The sequence below is a fragment of the Atractosteus spatula genome, chromosome 9 (assembly GCF_055471065.1).
Source record: "Atractosteus spatula isolate fAtrSpa1 chromosome 9, fAtrSpa1.hap1, whole genome shotgun sequence".
NCBI classification, from domain to species: domain Eukaryota; kingdom Metazoa; phylum Chordata; class Actinopteri; order Semionotiformes; family Lepisosteidae; genus Atractosteus; species Atractosteus spatula.
In genome coordinates, this window is record NC_142714.1 from 6703842 (window position 1) to 6726691 (window position 22850).

General features: G+C 44.3%; 1 protein-coding gene across 2 annotated transcripts in view; it reads left to right on the forward strand.

Annotated features, from left to right (window-relative positions):
* Nucleotides 1–7178: 7178 nt before the first annotated feature.
* Nucleotides 7179–22850, forward strand: part of rcor1 (REST corepressor 1) — a 41204-nt gene continuing 25532 nt past the window's right edge. For both annotated transcript variants that reach the window (XM_088926061.1, XM_088926062.1), the window contains exons 1-2: nucleotides 7179–7652; nucleotides 7760–7819. In XM_088926061.1, the coding sequence (XP_088782187.1) occupies nucleotides 7487–7652; nucleotides 7760–7819 (226 nt within the window). In that variant the 5' untranslated portion in view covers nucleotides 7179–7486. The remainder of the gene's footprint in view (nucleotides 7653–7759; nucleotides 7820–22850) is intronic.

Consider the following 22850-nt stretch of genomic DNA (forward strand, 5'->3'; position numbering starts at 1 on the left):
TGTTGATTAGTTGATTTTTTTTCATTTACAGAAAAACACAACTGTTGCATAGGCTCCAGGCAAGCTTGACCCAGTTTCTTATTGGGCAGTAAAATAATGGATAGCCGAGGAGGTAGTAAAATGGACTCTGCCACTGCTGATGTATCCGAGACCAGAGTGGATTGAAAACAGCCAGACAACAGACCTCCTATGTCTCCGGTGCCGAAGTCTGCACTATCTGTTTACTGCATTGGGTTGGTTTGCTTTTCCAGACCATTGTTTGAGGGGTTTTTGTGTGTGTGTGTGGTTGAAAACATTTCCTCCTCTTGTCACAGTGCTGGTCAGGGAAAAAATATATTTTTTTAGTCTACAAAGTCGTCTCAATTCGCAACCTCATATTTAAAACAAATCTTTCAAAACATACATTTACTCTTTCAAAGTGTACAGATATACTTCCTAAATAAAGAAGGAATATAGAAGGAAGAGATGGTTTCTGGCATCATCCACTTAGCTTTCTTTTACCTGAAGTAGGAATTGCAATATTTCAACAAGGTACGCAGTAATTTTCACCGAGTTTGAACATTTGATTTAATTTCAAATATACTTCAAATATTTCAACATCACTTTGAGTAACAGATAATTCTCTCTTTGCTTTCATTGTAACTGATCAGTACATTTGTCCTTACCATTGAAGAAATTAAATGCAAACTGAATGCAAATATAACCTCATTCTCTGTTCAACTGAAGGCAGTGACAACATTAGATAACACTGACATCACAGCTCTGTGACTGATAGAGTTCATAGCTGTTAAAAAATAAATTGTTTGTTTTTTAGTCAGTGAAAGGATTGCGTTCAGTAACTGTGGGAGGTTAAAGGTTGGATTTGTTACAGTATATATAAAACTGCTTATAATTTCATTGTTAATTGTATTTCTATTGCCTTTCTTATAAACTGTCACACTAGATATGCAAATGCAAAAGATTAATGGACACATACATATCACACCTGAAGAAGGCTCCACGGCCAAAACGTTGTGTTTTCTTTCGTCTCATTCTTTTGGAATAAACCTATCACTTGTTCCTTTACATATACATACTAACAAACACACAGCACAGGAGCACAATAGAAAGAGTGGGTGAGGATGGGTGTGGGAGATGACAACGCATGTCCAAAGAAATGCAAATCTGGGAGACAAAAAGCCCAGGAGATGCCTGAAAGTTTGAAATATGTAAATGAATGAAGCTACGAGCAAGTGGGAAAAGAACACCAGATACTGTAGGTCAGGATCACCTCAGCCAAGCCTCAGAACTGATAGGAAAAGCTTAGAGGTTAGTACCTTCAATGCCAAATTTGAGGTACTGTCTGGCTTACAGTGAAAGACACCAGGTAGGTGAGTTAGCATGTCCATCCCAGTTCACTGAGAGCTGCATTCTCTTGTTGTACGTTTAGACAATTTTGTTGTCTGTGGAGACACCCGGGTGTAAAGATAAGGCTGTGCACAGCAGCAGCCTTAAACCGTATAAGGGTTACGGCTGTTGTATTGATTATTTGAACGTGTGATTGCTTGTATTGTTTTTTTTGATGGGTTTTAAGAAAATGTCCCACCCTCCGGGTCCGTACAGACAGGATTAATGATAAGCAGCGTGCAGCGGAAGAGACACCTAAACAAACCGGGGGAGTATGAGAGGTTCAGCAAATGGATGACAATGGCAGAACGCCCGAGGAAAAATAAATTCAGAGATCTGCTTGAGACTCATTTGGAGGAAAGGATTGTGCCTCACATCTGTTTAAATATAAAGCATGGTGGTGATGATGATGATGAAGAAAAAAGTAAGAAAAAAAATATGCTACATCGAACAGGCAGTGTGATAAACTCTAAAATTTATCATTAAAAACGTACGCACCATTGTCACTACAACCCACGTAACTGAACGTTAAATGTGATGTACTGTACTTTGATTGATTTCTACAATTTTAAAAAAAAACACCTTGTTTTCAGGCAGGAAAGTGTCTTGCTGTCCAAGGTTGCTGGGATTGTTCTGTCCCGAGGGACCTTGGGCAGTCTGCAGCGTTCTCTTCTCACGCACTGGGGCCTTTATTCCACCAGCTCCGGGTGGAGCACTGGAGTGCTGTACCACCGAGACAGACCCTCGCTTGCTCTGTCAGTTTCAAAAGGAGGAAAGATTATTATGAGCTGTAAAAAAAAAAGGACGATTCTTTATGTCATTTTGAAAGAATGTGTTGTTGACACTTGTGACCACAAGCACTATTTTTTATGAAACAGAGGTAGGGAGATATTGTTGTGTTACAGTTATTGTGTCTTGCGTTATTTAAGGTGATTGGTAATAAGCTACCACATATTTCCAGCGTACTGGGTTTGTATAAGGGACGGGCAAACATCCAGAGTTGGGGTAACATTGTGAGTAAGCGTCATTAGAAAACTGTATACTGGGAAAAAGAGCAACTGCGTGTATTTGTGTGAGGTGAAGACTACTGCTCTATCAGTGCTGTCTGCTCCTGCACTGTGCTGCAATCCCTTCACTTTTTTCTGTTGTGTTGCTACTGAAAATGAATCATGCACTGCACCAAAAATGTGTGTGAGTGGTTTTGCCTTTGTTTAACCGGGAATTGCTAAAACAGGTTTAATAAATGTAAGCAGTTAGCCTGGGGCACAGGGAGCACCTGTGAGCACCTTGCTCTGGTCCTTGGAGCCCCTGCTTGTGTATCAGATTCGTAGTCATGACTTATACCTGCGCAGGACTGGAAGGAAACAAAATAAAAGATTTCAGCAAATAATTATGTGCTAAATCAATTTTCAACATGTTTACATGAGAAGATACCAGAAACTGTTGGTAGTGTTAGGAAAGGTTACTAAAGGAATTACCTCTTTAATTCAGTAAGAAACTGGGGGAATTTAATTTGAAGCGAAAATGTATTATTTTACACAGTGAGTGTATTACTAAAGTAAAAGGATAAATCTTTACTTGTTCCTTTGTAGCTATACACATACTATAGAGATCTTGTAACGGATTACATAAAACTATTTCCACCCACATCATGATCATTTTAAAAAGGAATACCTTGCACAAGTAACTCTAATAAATGACTCTTAATAAACTCATCTTATGTCTGAAATCAAGTCTTATATTTTCCTAAGCAGACAGAGCATGCATGCTTTGTTCTGCTACATCGTCCAGACAGATTTGCCTCTGAATGTTTGCATGTGTTAAAGGAACATATTGCTGAACAGACTACGGCAGTATGTCATTTAAAACCAGTGCATTCATCAACACCCAACATGCTGAAATCCCTCAACTGCTTTAAGTTCAGGCAGCCTTCGTGAAGACAACTCCAAGATCATGGAGCAAAATATCCTTTTATTTTCTGTATATTGTACATATCTTTGAAACTGGAACCTATAATATTGACTGAGATCTTAATTCATATGGGTTTGCTAGTCCTAAGGTAAGTTGGAAATTTCCCCAGAACCACTTTGTGCACAAGATTACTCCTGCGTTTCTCTGTACTTGATGAAAGAGATGTCCACACTACTTGCTTATACAGTTTGCAGGGATTTGTTATACATTTCAGTGCTTCATGACAGAAAGCTTGGTGTTCCTGAGTCAGTTGTGGCAGCATACATGTACGGGATGTCACCATAATCGACTATTAAAATAAGCACATGCCATAACATTTTCGGTGTTTCCAATGACAAAAATTATGATTTGTGTCTAATACAGAATCCTAGCTTTTAGTTTTAATTATCTTGAAAGATTACTTCCGGGAAATTTTGAAATTGTTGTATTTTTGAAATATAACAAAAAAAAATATTTCTCAGCTTTAATGCGTTCTGTGTGTAGACACTGTAGTGTTGTAAAACTTCCCTGAATTTAAAAATAATCACAACCTTAGTTAAGTGCTTAGTACTGAATGATATTAAAATATTTGATCAGTTTTTAGTAACCAGTTCTAATGTAGGGGTTAAAGAGTACAGTATAATATCATTAGCCTACAACTAAAGTGTGTGTTACTTAACCTCTGACCTGTTTTATTGGAACCGATAGTTTTTCACGCTCTTTGAATTATGAACTTCAGACATGAGGAAAAGGCTTAATGTGACAAACAGAAGACATCTCTATACAGAAACCTAGTCTTGGCTAGTCTTGAGAAGGAGGAATGAGATTGCTTGACTTAAACAGTCATAGAATGCAGACTGTCATGGCAAAGGTTAGGGGGATAAGCGATGAGGTTAATAAGGTTCCCTTCATGCTCAACACTGGAATGGATAGATGTACAGGGTAACTGTCCAGTCAGCATGCAGCAGTCTACTGCAAACCACTTCTCTCACTTGATCAAAGGGATATACTCAAGAGACAAAGTTCTTAGGTTTCCACCTAGGCTTTTCACACAATTATCACTCAGAATGCAGTCAAACAGAGAAACTGAAACAACATTTGTTAGGACATTGTCTAATGTCTAATTTCTTATGCACCACATGATGTCTGGACCTCTGTGATCATTCCTGTGTGTATTAAGCTATAAGACACTGTCATGATTCATGTCAGATCCGTTCATTGGATCCTGGGAGCCAAGTTAATATTTTTTATTGTAGCGAAGCTTCCAAAAAAAAATAAAATCACAGTTTATGCAATCAAATTTCACAGGCTATTGCAACTACATTACATAGAGCAGTAAGTACAGGGACCTACTGAAACGAGGGATAAACCAGAACCTATTAAAGTCAGACATGTGCAGAAGGAGTACTACAACAGACAGAGAGGGAGCTGGTGAATCGACTTACCGTACATATGATGACAACGTTAATGTGTGTGCGTTTTGGGACTAAAGAGGGAGGTCTGTTCCAGCAGCAGTCTTAGGAGGTGCAAGCGATCGCAGCGGTGAGTGACGTACGAGGACTGAAACGCAGCCCTGCCCCCAGCCTACCTGCACTGACAGAGCACACAGCTTCACCACAGAAGCCTCTGTTCTCAAGGCTCTCAGCAGCTCACTTCCTCCAGTTTAAGGGGAGCTGTGAGAACAGGCTTTGCCTCCTCAATATAGCAACAAGTTCAGCTCGATCTAGAGAAAGGATGCTGGATTAACCCCACACATTACAGAAAGGGGCCCTGTGATTTATAGTATTAAGTAGCAGTAATACAAAGTTTGTATGGTTCAATTTCTTAGGTCTCATAAACGTGTCTTATTAAAAATAACCAGACTATGGCTAGCCGATGACACTGGATTTTATATGTCTCCCTCTCCAAAAGTCATAAAAAGATGCTTTTTTGCTAAGGTCGGGACTTCTATAAAGTAATCTTAGCCTGGCCTTCCTGGTAAGGCTTTTGGGAAGCTTGGGTTAAAATGAGAAATTTCCTGCCATCACAAGTGAAAAGTTACTAAACTATTTTCGGTGGTATATTTCTAAAAGAAATTATAATTAACTACGATTATGCTGGTGTAAGTTTGAAAAGCTGATATTGCCTATGCCAACATTGTGGTGTCACGCATGTTTTTTTTCACCTGGGATAGCCTCTGCTTATCATCATCACGGGGGAAAACTATTGTGTGATTTCTGGTCTATGAAATATCAGCTGGGTGAGAAAGTGCGTTGGATCATCTTTGTTCATGATATTTTAATGTTGTAAAAGACTGTTAAACGTTTAAGCTGTAAAGATCTAAGGCGAACAATCGACTAAAGTTGACTAATTTGATGCTTGCTATGTCTGGAGGAAAATGCAAACGGCCAGCAAGGAGTGTTTACAAAAAAAAACGTAGATTGTATCAAAATTAAAATGAAATAAAGCTGCCAGTGGAAAGCTTTTGAAGAATATAAGTAATGGACATTGAGCCAAGTCGGTAAGAGGACGATATAATACCGAACAGTAGCGGGGCAGACTAACGTGACCACTCCATTGTGTTCCATGAGCTCTTGGAAACAATTGGTGTCGTTTCAACTCGTAAAATGGTGTCGATTTCATCCCTTCACAACATGTCGTTTGTCGGTGTTTATGTGACGATAAGGGGATCTTCTCGTTTTTGATCGGTTTAATTGATTACGTTACAACCTAAACAAGCAGGCGCTGTGAAAGAGTCTGGTAGACAAAACGGGGTTTGTAATCGCAAGAATAAAAATGACAAAAATTGTTTTTTTTTAAATATTAACTTAACCGTAAATCACCCAACACCGTTTTAATGTAAGGCATGCTAATTTAATTTAGCAGGCAATGACAACAATAATGCCTTTAAATATCTGCAGAAGCAATCTCTTGTTAACCGATTTAAAACGCTGGGATTTGAAAGACCTAGTTGGCTCAGTTGCAAACTGCTATTGGACACCATCACGACATCGTTTGATAATAGGCTGTGGGACAGATGGGGCAGTAGAGCTACTGTAGTCGGTTTTAGGGGATTCTAGTTTGAATCTATTTAATTAGCTAACGACTAACGAATAAAAACGAAAGGTGACTACCATGTATACGCAGCTACACAAATACAGCGCCTGGAGCCTCAAGTGCATACTTTAAAAATACCACATCGAGTACTGGCGACACAAGATTGGGACATTTTGAAAACTTGTTTTTCAAAAAAGGTTTAGAAGAAGTTCAATATACACCCCCCCCCAACTAGGTTTGCATTTTGTGGACGGTGAAAAGGCTTCAGCAAGTCTATATGTGTACATCATGAAACCTTTGAGAACCACTATATTATTATACAATTAACACCAGATATGTTTTTGCGGAGCGAGTTAATTATATGATCTTTATTTAAAACGAGTCTCATTTAAAAAGTCGACAATGACGGCTTGACGGTCGAATTCGCATTTTATATTGAGTCAGAGTATAGACAATAGGCTACTGTTTGCCAAAAAAAAACGGCATCCAAATATCTAAACACGTTTAGTTAACAGATGAAGGGGGAGTAAGAGACATTTAAAAAAAAACTCCCGACTACTGTCTCATACTGATGGCTCTTGGGCGTTGAATCTCTACTCCCCCCCCTCACCACCACCACAAACCCCACGTACGGGTGCCGGCCCACCTACCCTAACGACGGAAGCGTGGAGACCAGAGGAAAGTGACTGACGGGAGAGCCAATAGGATCGCAAGTAGTCGCTGGAAAAAGGGACTTCGCCCAATGAGCAGCCAGCGAGGGCGGTGCCTACAGGATGGTCCGGTTAGGTTGATTAAGTGGCTCAGTCAGGCGGCGTTAGTGGCAGTGCAGAGCGAGGAGCAGAGCTCTCGGTTTGAGATGAACCTGGAAAGTTTAAGTCTTTTTCGATGCGGTCTGTTCCAATCAGAAACCTCCGCAGGATATGAAAATTAACATCGAAAGTGCATCTCCGAGCTTCTAAATAATCAAAACGGCTATCGTTAGAAATAGTCAAAATTGGGAATTAAACTAGGTGGAATTACCGTAACGCTTTTAAGAATTAAATCGCCGTATATATTTATATACATCTGCATATATTTTTATATTGGGTTTTTTAAAAAAAAAAAACACACACAAATGCCGGCAATGATAGAGAAGGGGTCTTCGGAGGTGTCTGGGAAGAGGAGGGGGAGAAATTCTGCAGCTAACAATGCCAGCAATAGTAAAAGTTTTGCACCAAACGGGAATAGTAGTAACTCCTGGGAAGAAGGAAGCTCGGGTTCCTCCAGTGATGATGAGCACGGTAGGTCAACAGGATGATAGCCTCGAACACCCCCCCGGAGAAGTTGTGTTACTGCGGTTGTTGAAAAGGATACTGCGCCTTGTGACGGGGTTGTGCATACTTTTTAGGTGCAGGAGGCATGCGGGTGGGACCCCAGTACCAAGCCACGGTGCCCGAGTACGACCCCGGTGAGTTGGCGTTTTTGTGTTTTGCTCGGCTAAAACTGATTAAATTGTGACTGGCGAGTGTTGGTAGCCTCAAACACAGCCATTCATCAGCAGTGGGCTGGCGAGGGAGTCGCACTTTATACTTCATAGGCGTGTTTCTTTTTTTCTTATTCTTCGCGATGGAGAATGAAACCCGCGTTTACCCTAAACTGTCGTCCGCTCCGAAGGTCAAGAATGTCGTAATGCTTCAGAACACGGAATAAGAGAGGGGTGGTGGGCGAAAAGGGAATTATCCGGGAATAATAAAAATAAATAGATGTTCTAACTTTTAATGCTCGCCCCTGCTGTTCAAACGCGCGAACTGCAAGCAGTGAAAACGTGTTCTGCAAACGTGCCTGTTCAGACTTCACAGAAATCCTGATGGCTGATTCCACGCGTGCCCGCCGTCGGGTTTCTGCTTTGGTTGTTTGGTCATCTCGGTGCGGGCTCACCCTCGCCGTCAGCGAAGATCTCTTTTATTCGGAAAAACTTTGCGTCCCAGTTTTCCCATTTTCCTCCGCCGCCGCCGCCCCCCCCCTCCTCCTCCTCCTCCCGATGCCCTCCTCCCCAACACAAAGACGGCGCTTCGCTGGGTTAGTTTTACAGTCGGGATGAATTAGCTCCATCTCGGACCTCTACATCCACGCGAATGATCCCCCCCCAACAACAAACAGATATTGCAATAGTGTATTTGTGCAGGAGAGAACGCCATGCACAGTTCGGTATCTGCCTCAGGTTCCGACGCTGTGTTCTGGGGGAATCGAGTGAAATATTAAAACCCGGATCTGCACGGGCGAACTTCGGGGTGTTGAACGATGGCCGAGGGCGCTTTCTCTCTTGGCAGCAGAACAATTAAAACAAATGTTGACTGGGTGGTGGTGGGGGGGGGGGGAAGTGCGCTGGACTGTGCATGAGAGTTGAGGGTTCCGTCTTCTTGCAGCGCCCGGGTTTCACCTGTTCCAAGTAACACCGTTAAAAGACAAAGGCGTATGTGATGCTCTGAGCGGAGTGTGCACCCCGAGGAGACGGGGGCCCAGGGGTATGCAGGAGTGTAGCGAAGCGCCTCGCTGTGCGGTTTCCTCCTGTGTAACTACCTGGTCTTTCTCGTCGCTGTTGCGTTTCTGCTTATATCAAGTCGTGCCGGCTTCGGCCGTGTGCAGCCAGCCAGCCAGCCAGCCTCTCGTTATGTGTGTGTGTGTGTGCGGATGCCTTGAGCAACACGACAGAAAACAAAGGGTGGGTTGATTTTGTCCCTCGTTTGCGTCCCTGCTCGTGGTGGTGCCCCCTCTCCTCCAGCGGCTCTGACGGGGGGAGGTGAAAAGGAGTCGTGAATGTCAGGGGTACAGCAATTTGCACGTTGAGAAAGAAATTGAAAGAGGTGTCGCCTGATTCCTGTGCGCCTGTGTTCCTGAGCCTACCTGAACTGAACGATAGGAGTGAGGTGTGTGTGTGGTGTGGTGGGTGGGCGAGGCGAAAATGGAATAAATTAAGTTGATAGTAGAAACTTCCTCATTTCACAAGCAACGAAATGACAAAGGATTTTCCTTTCCTGGGTTCACAAATCCTGATGTAGCCTTACTTCTCAGAAAATCTTGTTTCAGACAGACTGGTATTTTGTCATACTGCCCCCTAGGCCTGGAAATTAAGGTATTACAGTACTTCAGATCTGTGAGCTAATCGCTGTGGTATAGCACTCGTTGTTTTTTCCGAATAATTAGACAATCCCCGCACAGTATAAACTATGTGAACTTTTGTAGCCGATATTTGTATGCAGCTGGTAGTCGGGAAATATAAAGTATTTTATTACGTGTGGTGAGCAGAAGAGTTCGACCCTAATTTGAGTCATTTTCCTGCGTCGCCACTTCCCCAATCTTTTGTGTCAATTCTAGTCGCTTCTGATCAGTGGCGCTAACTTCTCGAGCTATTTCTTTTCCCACCCTCTGCTCTTAATCAGCTTTGTGTCTGCTGCTGATACAGGTCGCAGCGCTTACTCTCTAGAAAATCGATTACAACACCCCCCCCCCCTCCAATGATTTGATCAGCGGTAGTGTCTGAGGTTTCATCCGTCTCGGAGGTGTTTCAGAAACGTGGTGGGTCTGTGACTGCGCGTCGTGTGTTCCTGCCGAGGAGAATTCGCAATTAGTTTAGCTGTTCGGCTGGAGGAAGGAGTGTTGCTGCTGGGGAGAATCGCAGGCGTCTCTTGGAAGAGTATAATGGATTCAACCTGTGTGTCGCCCCCGTTAATGTGGGATCCAAGCCATTGCATTGTGTTGCTTGTCTCAAGTGCACTGACCGGTGGGGAGGGGGGTTGTCAATGTATGAAATATGTAACGATGTAATCAGATCTTAGCGCTGATTGTGAAGTGTTTGGAGACATGCCCTAGTGCTGTGAGGTATGTAAGTTGTTGATCTGAGAGTTTCAATATCTTAAAAGATTTGGGTATGGGTTAAAACCATACTTAAGGCAGTAATTTGACGGGCAGTGCACATTCATAGTTTTGCTTTTTAAAAAACAAGAGCTACCCCATTTCTTCCGTTTGCCTCCTGTCCAATTTGTGGACAAAACCGGTGAACAACACAAACAAAGACTATCATGCCTACAGCCTACACGGTGATATCTGGTGCATGAGTACGCTTCTTGAGGGTTATTTTTTAGGGTGAGTAAACTGTGCCAGTCACCCGCCTAGCTGCTGTTGTGCCAGGGCTAGGGCTGTTGAGGTGCAGAGCTGTGTGTAGGTTCCTCTGCTGCTGTCGAGTGACTCGGGTGGGAGGGCTCCCTGGTGAGTGGAACTCTCATTGAAATCTAGCTCTTATCTAGCGGGAGTGCAGGCAGGCTAAACGCAACACTTTCTGTTTCTTGGTGTTGTGGCAGCCCTAGTTACAGCCTTTTTTTTTCTAGTCCAAAGTAGTCTGCTGTCTGGGTGGCTTAATGGAACAAATTGATCACTGAACTCTTATTGACTACGTTGGAGCATCTCTTAATAGCGTTGTAAGATGAGCTCCTCTAAAAAGCACAGCTAGTTTCTGTGCTATCTGTCCATTTACATATTCCGAGCTGGAGAAACACGGGATTGTCAGTCTGTGTGACTGCATGGTGTGGGTGGAGAAGTGGATTAGGGGAAAAGGCAGTTTTGTCGGCGTTCCTAACGGATGGTCCCTTTGTGTAAAGAATTCCACACCACTGTTAGAATGATGAAGGGAGGAAGCCAGATGAACTCATGAAACAACTGTCCTCCCAAGATGTCATGAGACAGCTGTCCCTTCCACTTTGTGTGCAGAGATGTGTGCACTTCTGTGGCGACACCTCCTGTAGCCTTCTGCTACTTTGTGATGGGGGTAGAGTCGCTTTTCTTCAACCCTGCCTCCTGTGGCTGGGATGCCCTTTAGTGTGGGCAATAAGTAAAGCAATAAGACGTCTTTCTGAGGCTCGTGGTTGTGACTCTAGCTGAAGCTGTTCAGTGTAAAAAGGCATCCTGACGGCAGTCAACTCCAAAGGAAAAATGTCTGCTTTGAAAAAAACTCGCTCTGTGCTGTGAATGACCTTTACGTTTTTCTACGTTCTGATACCAAGTTGCTTTTTCTCTGCTGTACAGAACTCATTTGCTTGTTCATCAAGGCTAGGGTAAGCAAACAGGCATACAGTTCAGTAGAAGACAGCTTCTCTTTGGAGATGTAAACGTGGCTGTGCTTCGTAAGCTAGAGTTCATTCTGGGGAAGTTAGGTGTGTCTTCAGTTTAGTCGTGAACAAGGAAATGCTTCGTTAAGGTAGACTTGAGCACAAAACCCGTTCAACATAACGCTGACGAAAGAATGAAGGGAAAGTGAATCACCTGGAAGCGTTCCTTTTTGAACAATTTTTTTTTTTGCCCAGTGATTACTTTTACTACTAGTCAATCTGAAATCCAAGTCGTGTATTTTCATGTCTCGGCTCACGGCTGTGAGCACTTGAGAAATCCCGGTCCCAGTTGGCTGGTGATGTGGTCGGGACTCGAACCCGCGTTATCTAGATCACAGGGCACAACCTACACCGAGGGGAGCACCTTTACTAGTTGTATCAATTGAGAGAATGACTCAAAGCTTTCCTACTATAGAGGGAAATGACTTGTCATTTGAGATTCTAGGTTCTCCTGTGTCTGAAGTACTGCTGTTGGTGTTACAGTGCCCTGTGATGTGTCACGATGCACTCATTTGTTTTTATACATCTAAGCCTGTTACGTCTTAACACTAAAGGGAAGTTCTTGATTCTTGGCCAGAAGTTCATATAAGATTGGAATCAAATCAGTGAACAAGAAGTTATTAAAGACTCTGGCCACTGGTTGTCAGACCAAGTTACTGGATTTGTTCATAACTCTTTCCTTATTTTTGGAATTCTTCACTTGGACAAAGTGTAGTTTGTGTTCATGTGGTCTACTAAAGCACGTTTGGGATTTGGCAAAAACGTTATAAGAAAACATCGGTGAACTCTGAACAAGACCGATCTCGTCACTTCCCGCGTGATGAGTTGGGGCTGCTGCTGCGGTAAGGGTTCCCGAGCACAAAGACGCACGAGATCGCAGCCCCTGAGAGGAGAGCTCAGAGTGGGGTCACGTTGATCAAGGGTTCAGCCTTCACTCCTGCTGGAATTCTGTTGGCTGCTTTCAGTCCAGTTCCACCCTGCAGCAGACGTGTTGACAGCTACCCCTAAATCAGACCAATATCAGGCAAACACGAACACTTTCGTTCCTTAACTGCCTCTATTTATAACCAGGTGCCAAAATGCATTAAAGGAAATCTCCTTACATGTTTACGTTAACAGAAATGGTGAAAATAAACCTGTTGGGGAAAATAAGTAGTCACGGGTGTTCAATAAGCTGAAACTTATAAGCTAAGTGCTTTCGGCACAGCAGTACTTGCCGTCTTAAGTTGTTGCAGTTAAAAGGAGCTCTTGGTCTGCTGTTGCTCGTTTCCTACTGATGCCATGGCAGCTTCAAACCAGGTCTGTCTCTGTCTACAGCCAGGCTAGAGAATGCGCACAGTTCCTTCAGGAGTCTCTGCAGCGAGTCGGTTAAAACTGCATGGATGAAGAGGAGATTTCCTCTTGCAGGACAGGTCTTTTGCTTCAGGATTTCTGAGAACCGGGGTCTTGTACAAACTCCAGGGGGAGTCTGTTTTTAAAATGGAACAAGCTGTAAGCAAGGTTTTGCATTGGAATGCCGTTTAGTAAGAATATAATGGTTAGAAACGAGAGGAATCTATTTAGCCCACCTAGCTTGTTTCCATCACATCTGTCGAAGGAAGCCTGGGCATCAGCCTCAACAACATGGCTGGGTAGCTTGTTCCACCCACTCGCTTTAGGGTAGAAAAAGGGCTTCCGTTTAAATGCACTTCTGCTTTGCTTCCTCTCGTGATCTCTAGTTTGTATTTCAGTGTTGGTCCAGAAGCTGTCCACTGGGTGGGCTTTGCCAACATGTTGAAGGATTTTGAGTTCTTGAATTCAGTAAGGGCTAAGACATTAACGGTCATGATTCATGCACAAGTAGAATAGGTGAAGCAGGAGTGTAGCTCTGTAGAAAGTCTCCCTTCCGGGCAGTAAAGGAAGAGTTTTGCCTGTGATGGGGGGTGCCTGTCTGGGGAAGCAGGCGCTGTGTGGGTTACTGGCTGCTGCTTGCAGAACAGGGGGAGAGAGGAGCCCAGTTTCTGAGCAGCGATACCCCAGAGGCAGGCAGCCACGCCAAGCTAATGGAATGCTAGATATGTTCTGCTTGTGGGGCCAGGGTCTCTCTGAAGAGGAAGTGAAGGTTCGTGTGAGCCAATTATAAATAAAAGAGTCTGAGCTGATAACGCCATTTGAGAAGGAGTGATTTCAGTTTTGTTTTTACTCTTCTAAGTCTACATTGTATATTTGTGTAATGTAGTCTTTATCCAAAGGTCCTATAAACATTTTATTAGTCTTCCACAGTATATGGAAAAGAAGACCCTCTTTTGTCCTAGTTATTTCAGCTCTTGATGTCCATGTGGAACCGTAAATGGAGCCTGTCTTCTGAAAGGGCAGTTTACTGTCAGGGTCTGATGGTATTAGAAATGCTGTTAATTGCCCTTTTACACTAAATCAAACCAGTCTAAAACACATCCATGGGAAATATTCAAAGTGGTTGTGTCGCAATGGTTGGATAGAAAACAAAATGACATTAAGTGCAAATATATATATATATAAAGCAGACACTGTAAACCTGCAAAAGGCAGAGCTCACAGCATCAATTAGTTACTTTAATCCTTTGTTTCTAGTTCATTAGACTGTTCTGTGCCAGGTTTGGATATGCTTAATTTCATGTTATAGCAGATTAAATGTAACTCGTCTTTTTGCAATGCGAGTTGCTGTTTCTGCACGACTGAGCTACTGGTCTTTATCTTCGATCACGGTCATGGCTGTTTGTATCTCTTTATGTACTGTATATGTGCTATTGGATCACCTGGGTGAGGGTTGGGATTGCCACCTGGTGGTGAGATGCTGTCGCTGCAGGCAGACCCTCCAGTGCCACAATGCCAGGGTAGAGTAAATGGAATGAGACAGGCGAATAACCTGACCAATCGTAGCCTATGGGCAAAGAAGACTCATCACATTAGAACAGCCATTGAGATCGCAGGATGCTGTTTGGCCCATTGTGAACAGCTGGCTCTACTTTTGTATAGGTGATAGAGCCAGCACTTTTGAACATGGGGGGGCAAATCCCTCTAGTGTCAAGTACACTTGAAATGCCACCTGGAGAATTATAGAGCAATCACGCTGAACTTCAGCTGCGTGTCTTCTTGGGGTTCGGGAGTCAGCTGGTGTGCCCGGCATCCCCCACGCGAGAGCAGTGTGCCATCTCCTCGAGGACGGGTACTCCAAGCCGGAATCAAGACGGCAGCGTTGAACCTCATTCCACAGTTGTGTGCCAGTTCTACAGCTGTGTGTCTGTGTGTGTCTGTGTGTGTCTGTGTGTGTCTGTGTGTGAGAGAATCGGCTGGGTGTCTGTGCTGTGCCTCGCTGACTGCTCTGAGCTCCTGTGCTCAGGGTGAGCAGCTCTGGGTCCAGAGACTGGCTCCACTGGGATTCCCCCTCTGATACTGCAAGACTCCCAAGAGGGTTCGGTTCTGTCACAGCTGTCTGGGCATCAGCCTTCAGGCATGCACGGGTCTGGAATATTATCGGTGGGATTTTTAGGGGTGGATTCCAATACATGTTCTGTTCCTCTTAAAAGTGGCAGCTGCACACAGTGCCGGTCAGTGTAGTGGCGGCGGCGGCTGTGCGCAGTGTCAGGTACCCTTCTGCAGCAGCCTGCTCATTAATAATGCACGGGCCTGTCCTGCTCGGGGCACCGTGCTTTCTCTGATGTGTGTCTGCTGTGCGGATTGATGCAGAGACCCCCAGTGACCCTTCCTACCAGGTGGATGGCGACGAGGCCTTTGATCGTCTGCTCAGGCTTCAGTCAGATTTTCACAAGAGGTTGGTGTATTTTCTCACCAAATAACCAAAGCGTTTTGGCTTTCATGCCTGCACTGAGGGGAATGAAGGATCACTGTTTTTTCTTTAAACTGTGTGCTAGCCACACCGGCGTTCCTCCAGCAGAAATTTTCTTTCCCTGTCTCTACAGAAAATGTCACACAAACTCTGCTGAAGTGAGCACTTTCTTCCTCCGTACCCTCCCCTGCTTATAGTTGGAGCAGGTGCTCTAGTTCAAAAGAATCGGAACGATCTGGTTTAGAGGTTGACTGGCGTGATCGGCCACTGTTTGTCTTGGTGGACGTACAGGTGTCGGGTCAGGTGGGGGTATATTAGTCCAGTGGTCTTACTTGTCTTTGCTGTCGTCTTTGCTGCCCATCACCTTATCATAGCACAAAAACAGAGCTGCAGTTGGGTTAGCTGGCAAGTGAGGGGGACTGGTAATCGTTTAATATGTCTGACAGATCATGTGAATTCCAAACCGTTTTCTGAAGGAGGAGTCCCAGACTAGGAATACAAAAACTTTAACAGTAAGCAAGTCTTGGGTTCCCTGTGCTTAATACTCAGCACCCTTTAAGGTGTTGTGTAGTTAATGTTAACAGATATACTATATTTCATACAAGAGTTTTGCCTAGTGAATAAAGGTCTGTGTCAATAAAGTTTCCACTTGTTTTTATCGTTGTTGACATCCTTCTATTTTACTCATTACAATTGATATGGTGGCATATACGTGAAGTTTATTGCTTCAAAATGTAAGTGCAGCTTTTCCCATTTAGGTGGGTGGATAAGGTACTCTTTCAACTTGTTGAATGTGATTGAACCTGTTTTGTCTTGGAGATTTTTAGAGACCTCACCGAAGGAAACAATGAATCATCTTTGCTACAAGAGCTTAAACGCAGCAGCATGGAAAGAGTTCTCGTATTATATCAACTTCATATGGATGAGGGAAATGTCTCTGCTTAAAAAAACCAATCCTGTATTTGTAACCTTATAGTAAGGGGTTGAAATTAATAGGAGATCTGGCCAAAGTGTGCATGGTATGGTATGTTTTGGGTTTCACAATGCATTTGATCAAGTTCCTCAATGGAAGCAGTGGAAATGCGGTGTTCGAGATAATGAATTTGGATCGAGACCTGATTAATGTACAGGAATTGGGGGTGATGTAATTAGTGGTTTACGACGGGGACCTGCATTAGGACCACTACTCTCCCTAGTTTATTGGGATCATCTAGATTATGGAATAGTCAGTTTTATTGATAATGCCAAAATAATAGTGTCTGCAGAAACTGTAGAGACTGCGAAGAGAATCGGACAGTTCAAGACGCAGTCAAGCACAGTGCGTTACATGCTGGTAGCAGAAACTATACATATGAAGTGGGAAACCAGCAGCTTGAGTCTGCTTCTGAAAACCCTGTTTGAGTGATGAGTATTCTGTTATTCTTGCTGAGAAAATGTAGTTATCGGCCTGTGTTGCTGGCTGCCTGTTTTAGACATTTTCCATATTTGCCTTGGAAGAAATCGATATTGTTCAGCCTCATCTGGAGTCCTTGAAGACGCTCCCCTTTTTGTAGTAATTAAGCTGATTTCCTTGCACAGGAAAGGGTGCTGTTAGCGTTGTGTTCAGGGGGCGGGTGGGGGGGTCAAGTTGCTGCGGTCCCGGCACTCACTTGGGCTGACAGCTACTTTCGGAGGCTTTTCTCCCCTTCCTCTGCCAGGCCGAGACGCTCCTGCCAGCTGGTAGATGGCGTTCCTCAAAGTGACACCGGCAGCGCGGCTTGTTATTCAGTTTGGTAATTTAAATTGTGTGAAGAGATTCTCCCTGCAGAGAGAGCTCCACTGCCACAGAGGTTAATTGGGTTCCACTGCAGACTGTAGACCCCTGCAACGTGCATCTTTACTCTACATGTTTTACACTATAGCATAGTTAATTATCTCATACATTTTCCCCTGCCACTAATTTATAGCTGCCTCTTCTCCCCATGCTCTGTTGCCTTTAAGACCAGCACATTCTACTGATAGCTGAGAGAACTGATAGCTCTTGTACACGGAATCCGGGGTACAGGGCACCCCTCTGCAGTGGGACATATTTCAGCTTTCCCCACAAGGTGCCACTATCATATAAGTACTGTAGGGACCTTTTATTTGAGTATCTGCATGTTTGCAAAGGCCCACCATGGTTTTGTCATCTCAGTTGAACTGTTAGCTAACGTTGCGTATTTTAATATGGCCTTTCTAAGCACATTAAGTAGATGTGCATGTTAAGATTTCCAAGTGGCCCTTTCCCACTGTGCTGCTTTCCTTTAACAATGCTAACATTTAATTACTATTTATTATGTAGGCTGTCAATAAAGAAGCTGGTTTTTAGCGCATTACTCCATGAGATGTTCTGGATAATGGGGGTCTGTGATGATACATGTACTTGACGTGGCTGTTTTTGGATGTTGGCACCTAAGGCATTTCTATTTCTGAGATCTCAGGCTCCGGCCCGTTGCTGCAAAGACCTAGCCAAGCAATTGTACAACAGTATGTGGGAGATCTCGGACTTGGCTCTTTCCCTCCTGGTGTGGCTAGCAGTGCATGCTGTGCCGGTAAGAAAATGAAAAACCCGAATGAGCAAAGAGAAAATTAAATTGCCCCCATCCTGCCCTTCATATAAACCTTCTGGATGCACAGGGTCATGGGTACAGATATTCTTTTCAAATTTGTAATGGCCAGTTTCCCCGGCTCTTTCCACTCTGAGTTTCTGATTGTTAACCCTCCAGGCTGCAGAATGTCAGCCGTGCAGGTGGGGAGCTTCCTGAATGACTGGAGAAGGTGTTCCGCTGGGGTGGTGTGGTGAGGGCTGGCCTGGCAGCAAGGAACAGTAGGCTGGGTGTGGGGTAGGGTGGGCACCTGCCTACAAGCTGCCCACACCCAGGGCACTCCTGTGCGTGTGCCACTGGCACGGACCCCCCCCCCCCGCTACAGGGCAGGGCAGCAGGTGGGGCGTTAATCAGCCGAGAGCAGGCTGCCAGTTCTTCCTCATTCTCCCCTGTGAGTGGATGTCAAAAATGCACAAATGGGTGGGTACAAGAAAAAATACAGTAAGCCCTCGCTGTACGGGTTCTCGTTACATGAGGTGTAGCGATTCCTAGCTGATTTTCACTCTTATTTGCTGTGCTCTCGTAAAGTGTTGCAGATATTTTTCTTTGCTCGCCTCTTGTTGGATGAGGATTTTAACCTTCTATAGTAAAGTCTTATTGTGTTTTTAAGTGCATATAACGCAGGGTTGCACCTAACGTTTCTACATTTGCCAATGACTGACACTTTTAATTAGTGTCCCATAAATAAGCCGGGGGTGTAAGTTTTCCTTCTGGTGAATAATGAACCAGGAATGATGTTTTTCATACTTGGGTCCTGTTCTGTGTTGCCTTAAGGTGAAGCCTAGGTGTTTGAGGGAAGATGTTTGAGTTCTGAAACCAATTGGGCGTTACAACACAGGAAAGAAATGGGAATTTAATTTGCTGTATGGGTTTTTGCCTTTTGAGACGTTTTTGAGGGATTGCTGTAATCTGCAATTCTAAAAAGTAAATAAAAACCTAGGTTACAGCTTAACATATTGTAGGGCGGAAGCTGTGATCTTGTATTGCAGTGGTAATTGTACCATTGGATGGGAAAGGCAAGGAATTGGTTATGATTCCCTAAGAAATCTATGTATTTCCTTTTGTCGTTAAACACCTGTGTTTTTGTTGCTTGTTAGCAACTCGGTTTGGCTTGCAGAGTGTTCGCAGAAGCAGAAAACTGGGGCAAAGTTGGCAGGTTTTTCCTTGGGCAGCTGTGCCGTGCCTGTGTGCTCTGCGCAGAGCTGCGGATCAGGGGGAGAAATCGGTTCTCACTGTTCACCATGCTGGTGTGGGCTAGCTTGGTAACCCCCCTTGGCCTCTTCTGGCAGTCGTACCAGAATACCAGTCGTAGGGTGTGCTGGCAATGGCTTTTGCTGTAACTAACGCTTGTGGTATCAGCTCTGCCTGATGTGTCAACTGCGGTCTTCACAAGTTGTTAATCCAGGCCTCTTTTTCTTTGAACTTGAACTGCAGCCATTCATAACCAAAACTGTGCTGAAGAAAGAAATGGAGTCATTCCACTTGGCTGTTTATCTTCTGCTGCTGGTGCAGCCTGATAGTTGGGAGGTTGTGTGGCACTGGTTTGTGTGTGCTCCTGCCTGGTCCTGGGGCAGTTGAGGATCAGGGCGGTGTGGGTGCGTGCGGTTTTTGTATGTGTGCGTCTTCTATATGGGTTGCATCTGTCCAAGGGGCCCCGTGTGTCCGTGCTCTCTGCGTCTTGGTTGCCGTGCGTCCTTGCACATCTCCCCTGTACATACGGGCTGGCTGTGTTTGGAAAGCGTTGGTATTCCAGGGTGTGTTTGCACTTCACTGTGAGCATAAACATTGGCTCGAGATTCCAGGATCTCAACCGGCCCCTTTTTGAAAGAAGCTAATATATCGGGCCTCAACAGCATGGCTGGGGAGCTTCTCCCCTGCTCCCACAACCCTTTGGTGGGGGACAAAATATGCCTCCTGGTTTCAGAGTTCCACTTGTGCCCTTTGGTAAGTGTTTTTGTTTGTTTCGAAGAAATCCCCCAGTTGTGAAGCCCTGGGATGTCTGCTTGCTCTCCTCCGGATCAATTCTAGGTAGAGGAGTCTTTTGCCATATGTACCTGTACATTGGGATTCTTACCTGCGCCGATCTCTCAGGACATGCACAGCAGACACCACCACACAATGTGGAGAGTACATTACAAAACGGTTCATAAATACCAACAACCAGGACAATAAATAAGTTGTAGAGAACAATAAATATCTGGTAGTGGGGGGGGAAACCCATGGTAGTCTAAGTCAAAAGTGCATAGTGCAGAGGTGCAGTGAGTCCTGTGTCGTTGCACAGGGAGCTGTTTGTTCCACACTGCCATTGTGTAGTGGCTGTTCTCCAGCCTGGTGGCCTGTGCTTTAATGGTGAATAGAGCAGCGGTACGTTTTCTACAGCATATTGGCCAGATGTATTATGCAGGGGACCAGTGTTTCTCTCCACCGTGTGATAACAGTCACCCCCGTCGGACAGCTGCAGGTCCGGCCGGCGGCGAGGGGGGGGAGAGGGGTCAGGGCCGTGAAAGCAGCCGCTGGGCCTGTCCGCTGGAGGCAGCCGAGACTGCCCCTGTGGGGGGGAGACTGGGTCAGTTGTAGAATCCGCCCACCACGGAGGAAGACACGGGAAGCCAAGACAGCGCTTCAGAGCAGCGCGGGACTTGGCACGGCGCGGCACAGGAGAGGAGTCGCTGGGCGAACGAGACGGGGGGGGAGTGTTTGGAATCTTGAAAGATTTAAAAGATTGGCTTCTTAGAGAAGAACAATGGGGGGCTCTGGTAGTGGTCTGTTGGGAATGGACGTTGAAGCTGTTTTCGCAAGCGTGCATGTCCTCTCCTCTCTTTCTCCCCTCCTTTCTTCCTGCTTTTTGAAGCTCTTACAATGAGAGACTTCCTGTGAGAAGGGTCACCCGGAGCTGATTGAGACACCACAATACAGATGCAGTGTTATCGGGCACACGTTGCTAAGGAAGAAAAAGAGTCTGGCTGTGGGTCTGTAAGTGAAGCAATTGTTGTGCTTGTTGGTCATAAGATCACTTTATTGGCCATATACAATTTCTTGTATCGGGAATTTCTTTTCTAATGACAGAGAAGCCAGCTGTTGATGTTGGTTATAGTTCTGCTAATCAAGATGTTAAACCGCAATGAATCATAATTAATGAAATTAAGAAATTTGTGCACAAGTAGTTTGTGAGAGCAACTTTTCGTTTCCCACACATAGGTTAGGGGGGAAAAACAGGAATTTCAATAGCAGAAACTGAACTGGTAGACCTGGTTAATGACTGTTTTCTTTGTTTGTCGAACACCTACAACACGAACTGTCTTTTCAAATATTCAGGACTGAGTGAGGCAAAGAGGTGTGAAAACCATTAGGGAACTGGGAAAGTGTGGAGTGCCTTGAAGCAAACTTTGAAACTGTCGTTTCAGAAAAGCAGGCTTTGAAGGAAAGGCATTTTAAGACGGGGATATGATAGATGTGCAATCGGAGTATTCGGGGCAAGTCTAAATATGATTCATTTAAAGCGCAGAACAGCTTAATCCCGAAATTGTAAATAAAACAAAATGGAGCTCAAATGAGTCAACATTCAGCTGAAACCAAAGTAAGGGAAAAGAAAGCACTTCATAAAGTGGTTAAAAACAGGATCTGGATAAAGAAAAGGAGCGCTATGAATCTGTCTGTCTCTCCTAACCTTAGTTTGTCAAACTTGAGAAATGTAAGTAAAATGTCTTTTTAAATAAACAATAGATGGTTATGTGTGTCAAGAAAACTGCGGTAAGCTTTGTTAAAATATAGATCTGTTACTGAGCACTTCAGAAATGCACTTTTAATAGCCACTCGAATGATAGTCTTGGGGTTGAAAGATTTACCTGTTTCTGGAGATGGTTGCTGGCAGTCTTGTAGAAATATTGGGGGTGCCCAGACCCATGGTTGAGGCACGGTTTTTAGCAGGCAGTAGTCAATAACTCTTATAATAGTACTGTTTCCAGCAATTCACAATACTGTCTGAAATAACTGCACAACGTCTACCTAGTCTTACGATCTCAAAGCTCAGCCACCAGCTTTGAGCTGATAAAAATCTCCCTTGCTTGAACGCTTCTGTAGATAATAGCTAGTGCTTAGTTTTTTTAGTTTTCTTGTTTTCTTTGTTGCTCAAAGAAAGTAAACAAATCTATATCTTCCAATTTATGATGTCAAAATGTTTTGAGTTTGAAGTTCTGGTCGATTTAAAAAGGTTTATAGATTAAGTCCTACTGAGAAGTATTCTGTAGAATGTCTTTTAGCAAGATGTTCACTGTGGGTGTTTTTTCTTAGCAGCTGATAGGGTAGCGCTCGTTAATGTTAGTTTGTTTTTTAGCAGTCCATTTATGGCCTAGTGTTGCAGGACAAAACAAGACAAGCCCAGCTGTGAAACCTCCGGAGGCTAGGCTGCTTTCCGGCTGCAGGATTGCTTGGCTATCGAGTCCAGCACAGAGCAAGAGCTTGCTTTCGTTTAGAAATGAATGATGGCTCCGAGTCTGATGTCTGTTCTGTACACAACTGCAGCGTTTCTCAACATTTTCCACAGCCCACGTTAACTATAGAAAATCGTGATGCTCCTCCCCTACTTATGTCACCAGCCCGAGCACATCATTAATATGATCATATCCAGATATATTGATTTACTATTGTCCTACTCCCCACCTCGCAACCTGTGTTTGTGTAATTGTGGCCGCCTGTCTGCTCCGAGTGACGGTGCCTTCTCCTGCTGCACCCCAAAGCTCTGGAATTCTATCCCTAAGGATATCAGTCACCTTCCCTGAGCACTTTTTCCCCCTTTTATTTAACTGGTTCTGTCTCTGCCCCTTTGCTATCCTACTGTCTTCCAAACCCTCAATGTCATTACCTCTTCGTGCGGTGTCCTTGTTTCTTGCTGTCAAGTGCTGTGAGAAGC